The sequence below is a fragment of the Gorilla gorilla genome, chromosome Y (genome assembly GCF_029281585.2).
Source record: "Gorilla gorilla gorilla isolate KB3781 chromosome Y, NHGRI_mGorGor1-v2.1_pri, whole genome shotgun sequence".
NCBI lineage: Eukaryota > Metazoa > Chordata > Mammalia > Primates > Hominidae > Gorilla > Gorilla gorilla.
Genome location: NC_073248.2, coordinates 34,756,279 through 34,764,089, shown reverse-complemented (window position 1 = coordinate 34,764,089; position 7,811 = coordinate 34,756,279). Strand labels below are relative to the sequence as shown.

The 7,811-nt window shown below is 54.2% G+C and overlaps 1 protein-coding gene across 1 annotated transcript; it reads left to right on the top strand.

Annotated features, from left to right (window-relative positions):
• Window positions 1–4,133: 4,133 nt before the first annotated feature.
• LOC129530277 (testis-specific Y-encoded protein 3) lies at window positions 4,134–6,915 on the top strand. The gene is made up of 6 exons (XM_055377136.1): window positions 4,134–4,642; window positions 5,250–5,327; window positions 5,460–5,571; window positions 5,673–5,818; window positions 5,926–6,007; window positions 6,703–6,915. The coding sequence occupies exons 1-6, from the start codon at window positions 4,289–4,291 to the stop codon at window positions 6,717–6,719; spliced, it is 789 nt and encodes a 262-aa protein (XP_055233111.1). The 5' UTR covers window positions 4,134–4,288; the 3' UTR covers window positions 6,720–6,915.
• Window positions 6,916–7,811: the final 896 nt, after the last annotated feature.

The window sequence follows — 7,811 nt, the reverse complement described above, 5'->3', positions numbered from 1 at the left end:
CTTTCTAGAGGCCATGTCCTTGTATTCCAAAAATGATCATAAAAACTGGCAGGAGTAGAAGAATAAAAATGCATCTTAAAACTTGCTAAACACTTCAAGTCTCCCATAAGAATTGTAATGGAAAATGGATCAGTCGGCAGTTTCTTCCATACAATTATGAACAAATTATATTTCTTCATACTTAAATTTGTTTTTTCAGTATTCTAAGGAATTAACTTTTATATTAATAGTAGGTGATGTAAGAAAGCAGGTCTTTATCAAGATACCTGACACTGGATGTCCATACCATTACTCAGGTGGGCCTTAATTCCCAGCCAGATTCCCTCCCTGGACACGCACTGAAGGTCCCCAGCCATCTGGCAATCTCTTCACATTCCCAGCCCTGGAGGTAGCCCTAAAATACATGTACCTGAAGAAAATAAAACATTGCCTCACAATGGAGCCCAGTGTGGTCCTCCAGATTCCTTGTGAGGTGGACTAACTTATATGGGAAGGCAGGGCAGTGGGAGATTGAGGATGGCAGAGAGGATAACACATGTCAAGGCAGCCGGGGTCATGGAAACAAAACATGACTGGCCTGGGAGAAACACTGTGAAAGGACATAGACCTAAGTGGGCCTCAGGTGGACATCCTCATGGAGAGGGAGGGGGCCCTGGTTGACCTCAAAATGAGCCCCAGGTGGTAGCAGGTCTTACCGCAGGACAGGGAGCTGGCGAGTGATGATGAGACAGCTATCCCTTTAGCTCTGCTTGTCATCCACTGACTTTAGCCACACATGCATCATAGTGGCCTCAGGAGCCCCAATCCTGAAATGTGGGTGTAACATGTCCCCGATGGGCCTCTCTCCCCCAACCCATGGATTGCCTGGGATTGCTCACTGCAGTCTCCTCCAGGATCCTTGGGTTCTCCATGTGGGGCCCAGATCCAGGTCAGAAGGCCTCTCAGTTCCCAGCCCTTCCCAGCCCAAGACTGCTCGCCTGGCCTACTCTCTGTTCCACCTCTAAGGCTGACCCTCTCTCCATGGGATAGAACTGCAAGGGATTGAGCCATAGGCCCTGGCTGATAATCTAGGGGACTGCAGAAGTGGGTCCAGGACAGTTCAGATGACAGTTTAAGGCCAATTCCCCAGAGACCAAGGAATGACCAGCTAGGTCCTTTCCCATGATGCCCCACGGCGAACCCCACCTCAGCAATCCTGCCAAAACCCCATCAGTCATGTTCACCAAAACAGCTGAATAAGCTCAGGTAGGAGGTGTACTGCCTGCAGCTGGAGGCTTGACCTTCGTGATCCCAGAACTGCCGGACTGCGGTGGAATGAGACACCCTGCAGGGACAGGAGTCAGGAAGGTTCATGCCAGTCCCACCCTCCCACACACCAGCTCCCCTACCATGCTGGGAGGCATTCCTTACCGAGGATGCAAACATAGTACTCCTACATGATGATTTCATTGTGGAAATAAAGGTTGGGATGAAAGGAAATCATCCTGCCACCGGTAACCAGGATGGCTGAGTTCCTCCACCTGCCTGATCAAGGAGAAAGAGGATGGATTCAATAGGACCATCTCAACTAGCTGGGCTGAGGTGTCCTACTAGCTGTAGTGAACCGTGAGTTTCCCCTTCCCAGCTCTCCCACTAAGACAACCCTGGTCCCCAGGGGGACCTCAAACTGACTCAGACACTGGACTCCTCCCACAGACCCAGACTCCCAAGCCTGACCTGCAAATCCATCATGTAGCAAAGCAGGACTTCAGCATGCTTTCTGACCGAGGCCGATATCTCCTGTGCCAACAATCTACCTCTGGGCAAGAACTCTCCAGACGATTGGGTGGGCAAGCCTCGTGACGCCTTGCAATTTTGCAAGAGTACAGACATTGTGGAGCAGGGCCATCTCCCAGACATTTGGCCAGTCACCCTTCATTGTCGGGCCTCTATCGCTATCTGGCAAGGAGGCAATGCCCCAACTGTGGTGGTTTTTGGAGTGGGTGGACCCCGGCCAAGACGGCCTGGGCAGACCAGAGACGGGAGGCAGAAAAAGTGGGCAGGTGGTTGCAGCTGAGGGACAGGAGGGGCGGGGGGTGGTGTGAGGCAGCTGCTTCTCTAGGTTTCTGAGCTGCAGCAGGCCTTTCTGTGCTGGGTGCTGGACATGCTCCGCTGATTCCCGGCTGTGTGGTGTCCTCTTATCCTAGTCTCCCTGAGGGGCGGGCCTGTTCACTTGACGGAAGCCTTGTAGTTAGAAGCGACTGCAGGGTCGTGCCTGGCGCTCTCCAAGGGAATTGCGTGGGTCCAAAGGAAGTTATACAGGCTCAGGGCCTACACCCGTTTGAGTGCAGTGCCTGCAGTGCGAAGAATGCGTATCTGCAGAGCTGGTGCCTGCCGTGAGGTGGTCGGCAACCCCATGCGCCGCGAACCCGTCTTAAGCACCTCGTGTTTCTGGGATGAGCCAGCTGGAAACAGGCACGGAGAGCAGGGGTGGTTCAGTGGTTGGCAATGGCATACAGATTCCTCGTCCTCCAGGGACGTTCCCAGGGAAACGTGTCCTTCGAATTTGGGCTGTGCGCAAAGGGACTTTGGCGCCGCGATTCTCCCTTGTCAGTGCTGGCCTTGGCTCCCCTTCCCTACCACGTGCTCCCAGGGCTGCTACAAGCGAGCTGCCCTCACAGCTGCAGGAACGTGGCCTCGGCTACCACGCTGTCCCCCCATCCACTGCCTCCTGGATGACCCCACGCGCCTCCCACCTGGCTCGTCCCCCCAAACGGCCCCCATACCACCTGAAGCCCGATGGCTATCCCCTGCTGCCAGCGATCCCAAATCGGCAGCCGCAGGGATATGGCTCTGGCCCACAAGGCGGAGATGGTCTGTGGCCTGGGGCATTCACGGAGCCCAGCTCCAAGTGAAGGTCCTCCAGCGAGTCCATTGACGGCCCCGGTGTGCTCGCTCCAGGGCCAGGCTGTGCCCGCTGGCCCTCCTTATGCCACCCCACGTCGGGCTCCACCTCAACCACCACCTCCACCTCAGCCATGATGTCTTCCACCTTCAGCACCGCCTCCTCTTCCAAGGCCGCCTCCTTGCTCTGTACCCCGGCCGTCCTCTCCAGCATTGCCTCCAGCCTGAACACGGTTTTCTCCTGGGTGCTCCCACAGACTCTGGGCCTGCGCAGCCCAGCCCAGCCCATGCCCCGCACCCGTAGGCTCTGGGGACCCGCTCCCCAGCAGACCCGCTCCCTGAAAGACCCACGGCCCTCGCCCTGCTGAGAAACTAGTCCCGCACCTACGTGGACCCAGGTGTCCTGAGGAGCTCCTCTGGACCCGCAGATCCCGCACTGGCCATAGGGCTCGGGTCCCCAGCAGGCTCAACTGCGCACAGCAGCTTGGGAGCCAGAGGCCCCGCCCCTGGGCTTCCAGAGCCCCAGCAGCAGGCACCGCAGCCGCTGCTGCGGCTGCGGGAGCCTCTGGGTCGGCAAGGCAGTGCACAACAGCGTGCGCGCAGGTCGACAATGGCCAACCCTGGCGGCTGGCCTCTGGTGTGCCCAGGGCATAGGACAAGAGGCCCTTTGGAATGCTCCTTGGAGTACAGCATCCTCAGGGAGGAAGCATGGTACTCGGAGCCTCTATTTGCCTCAATCTGCGAGAGTGTGTGCCGGGGCTCTGGCCTCTACAGCAGATCAATTCCACCTCAGCACAGGCAGGCGACTTTCCTCCCACGTGCCCGCCCCGAACACTTCCCCCAGGACACCCCTGCCGCCCTTGCCCCAGCAACCAGAGAAGAGTTCTCTGGATCTGCAGTATTACTTCCGTACCATCTACCTGGCCTGCCTAACGAAGAGAGATGATTCCTGTGTTCGTGACACATAGAGATGTTCATGGCTTGCCACACTCAGAATGTCAGGGCACAGGGCTGCCATGGCCACAATTCCAAAGGCCACGCAGCCCGCGTGTGCCTGGATGCCGAGCTACCCAGCCCAAGTTCCAAGGGCTTCTCGGAGGAGGCTTGGGCAGGGAAGGCGGGAGGTGGGGGACTGGAGATGCAGGCCCGCCAGTGGCTGTGCCGCCCAGGGAGACGCCCACCGCCCTCCCATTGATTGGCCACGACGGGAGGAAGTCTGTCTGGTTGCGGCCCCTTGGCCCTTCACGCGCAGTCCCTTAGGGGGCGCCTGGAAGCCCGGCGCATGCGCCCTGAGGGCTCGCTGACCTACCGGGTGCCATAGAGGCTGCGGCAGGGTTCCTGTGGCGTGGGTCGGGCAGCACAGGCCTTGGTGTGTGCGAGTGCGGAGGAGGGCATCGCCTTCAGGATGGAGGCTGTACAGGAGGGGGCGGCCGGGGTGGAGAGTGAGCAGGCGGCTTTGGGGGAGGAGGCGGTGCTGCTGTTGGATGACATAATGGCGGAGGTGGAGGTGGTGGCGGAGGAGGAGGGCCTCGTGGAGCGGCAGGAGGAGGCCCAGCGGGCACAGCCTGGCCCTGGGCCCATGACCCCAGAGTCTGCACTGGAGGAGCTGCTGGCCGTTCAGGTGGAGCTGGAGCCGGTTAATGCCCAAGCCAGGAAGGCCTTTTCTCGGCAGAGGGAAAAGATGGAGCGGAGGCGCAAGCCCCACCTAGACCGCAGAGGCGCCGTCATCCAGAGCGTCCCTGGCTTCTGGGCCAATGTTGTATCCTTCTCAGTGTTTCTTCGGCCTTTCTAGTGGAGAGGTGCTCTCGGGGAAGTGTAAGTAACCGATGGGCAGCTCGGCGTCGATGTGACTCTTTGGGGAACAAAGGGGAGTTGCCACGGACAAATGTGGCTGTGGAAAGCCGGAGCAGGCGTGGGTACTATTGTCCTGCATGCGGCAGAGAAACCCTTGGTGATGCCGAGCAGCAGACGTTTGGGGCATCTTTTTGAAGAGCAGAAGCGAGTTCAGACCAGAAGAGGTTTTTCAGTGAATCAAGCTATTTTTAAGGGAGTGTGATTGCTGCCCCTTGCTAGTGTGTTCTGGGACTGGGCGTCTTCGGCTATAAGCAGATTGTGCCACTCCTCAGACACCAGCAAGTCTCTGCAAATCGCGCCTCCCCATGTCAGTGCAGTCAGCCTCAGAATTATACACCCTCTGTGAAGGCAAGAGGCCTTAGTTTATGGGGAGGGGGAGGCGAAAGGAGATCATACATGGAAGCAGATCTGAGAAATTCCCTACCCCAGCCTCTGGGTGCTCTTAGGCCTTCTTCCCTGTTGCTGCTCGCTTTTCCTTCCATCGTGTGTAAAGTCTCTTTGACCTAAATCAGATTGCAAACCACCCCCAGATGTCAGCCCTGATCACTGACGAAGATGAAGACATGCTGAGCTACATGGTCAGCCTGGAGGTGAGGCCAGGAAGACTGAGGCTAGAGGGTTTAGCGGGGGAGGGTAAGGGAAATAATTCATTCCTGTAAGCAAGAGTGGGTGGGCACCTCACCCGAAAACGTATTTAAGCTTTCTCCACCTTGTCCTGACAGGTGGAAGAAGAGAAGCATCCTGTTCATCTCTGCAAGATCATGTTGTTCTTTCGGAGTAACCCCTACTTCCAGAATAAAGTGATTACCAAGGAATATCTGGTGAACATCACAGGTGACAGGTGGCTCCCAGGATGGGTAGTGGAAGGAAGATGGTGGGTGGATCATTGCCAATGTGATCCAGCCCCCTTCCCACAAAAACTCCTGTCTCTGTAGAATACAGGGCTTCTCATTCCACTCCAATTGAGTGGCATCCGGATTATGAAGTGGAAGCCTATCGCCGCAGACACCGCAACAGCAGCCTTAACTTCTTCAACTGGTTCTCTGACCACAACTTCGCAGGATCTAACAGGATTGCTGAGGTGAGTCCTCACTGGGAAACATGAGAAATGACCCCGGTGTGTTCCCAGCTGCTTGGTTCACCTTTCTGAGCCCTGATGAGGCCTTTCCCGATTGAGTCCCCTGACAGATCCTATGTAAGGACCTGTGGCGCAATCCCCTGCAATACTACAAGAGGATGAAGCCACCTGAAGAGGGAACAGAGATGTCAGGTGAGCCGTTAGTTGGAACTGGAGCTGTTTGATGCCCAGTATAAGGGGGTTGACACACCGGTCTATTCAGGGAGCCTGGGTGCTCATTTCAGAAATGTAGAAATTGAGGCTCCTTTCGTACATGTAGAAATTCCTTGAGAGGAATACAGAGAGTGACAGAATCCAGGACATCCGTGGCATTGGGCTGAAAAAGGCACATTAGAGACTGCACTGCAAAGCAGGTTGTAGCTGTGGGGTCTTAAGCCCAGGGAAGCATCGTCCATTTCCAGAATCACTGAGAAGGAAAGCTGAAAATCATTCACTTCAGTCTGTGGCACTTGATTCCATGGCTGTCAACCCCACCGGCACTCATCCTACCAATCCCATAAGATTGGGCTCCCTGAATGTGCGTCCCGGTCATCCTTACCCCAAACCACAGAGGACTGTTTAGATTGATGGATTTCCTTAAGCTGTTGCCCCATCAGACTTCTGTGTGCTTTTAGTGTACAGTGCGTCTTGTTAGCTGACTCCCCTCACAGAGAATACTGGGAATAGGGCAGGGATTGCGCAGAACAGTTTGTAACACATGGTAGGAGGAAGTTTCAGAGAACACAAATGGGAAAGGGATATCCTTTTCTCAGCGGGCCCCACAGTTGAAACATTTCAAAGTTTGGCTCAGAGAAAATGCGTTTTGACATGCGTTTGTGTTTCTCTAGGGGATCCCAGATGTTGAGTTGAATACGATGGAGCATCAGACTTTACCTAATACAGCAGAACTCCTGAAAAGTTATGACAGTATGCAGGATGGCAGTACTCAGCATGGTCTTATGCACAGGAACGTAAGGAAAAAGAGATCGAGTCACAAAAAGTCAGACAGGAAGGGGGGTAAACTTGGATTGTATGGAATGAAAAATAAACATTCTCAAGGATGTGTGACTCTGTGTCTGTGTGTGTGTGAGTGTGTCTCTGTGTGTGTGTGTGTGTGTGTGTGTGTATGTTTATCCACTTTATTCGGGTGTCATAATGAATTGATCGATCCATGTGCTTTATTCTCTTCATGGAAATAACCAGTCTGCGTTGGAGCTGGGCCTCTAAAGTTGTAGAGTGAATGGGTGTGGGATGTGTTGAGATTCTTCCTACAGGACAGAGTGGGGGAGGTAAAAGCAAAAGACAGCTTAGTTGGAGGCTTACTTCATCCTGTGGAAGCAGAGATAGTTCAAGGAATGGGGTTACTGGGTTTCCAGGGCCCAGTTTGCTGGGACCTCCAAAATCCTTCATTTTGGGTATCATCATACACAATAGATAAGCACAGGATGATGGAAATCTTAAAGTTCACTTTCGTGTTGAATCCACATGTTCTTTTAAAGGTGAATGCGTAATCCTTTTCAGGGACAACCAGCCTCTCAGGACTTCTGAAACATCAACGTGAGAAGAAATGGGCATGTAAGGTGTATGGAGGGACTGTGGGAAAGTTGACAGAGGCATGTGGGAAGGCATTCAGGATACGCTTTTGGCATAGATGACTAAGGGAAAACACAAACTTACAGAAGTGAGGGGAAAGGGGGTGGATTAGTGGAATATAAGATTGTTGGAGAATCCATCCATGGACTCTTGTCACTTGATGACCCAGGATATGGACACTCTTGTTGACGTTTACATCTTTAGTTGTTTTAAGCTTTTCTCCAAGATTCTGTGTTAGGTGAGGAGCCAATAACGTATGTAGCGAACAACACTACGAGTGCATTTTGTGCTCTTGCAAAGTCTAGTGAGGCTCTATTCTCCCTCGTGATTGGCACTGCAGATTGTATCTGGAGCCCAGGGCCCT

Coding starts and splice junctions, on each gene's coding strand:
- LOC129530277 (XM_055377136.1), top strand. CDS start 4,289: ATGGAGGCTGTACAGGAGGGGGCGGCCGGGGTGGAGAGTGAGCAGGCG. Junction 5,328..5,459: donor GCTACATGGTCAGCCTGGAG/GTGAGGCCAGGA, acceptor TTGTCCTGACAG/GTGGAAGAAGAGAAGCATCC. Junction 5,572..5,672: donor ATATCTGGTGAACATCACAG/GTGACAGGTGGC, acceptor CTGTCTCTGTAG/AATACAGGGCTTCTCATTCC.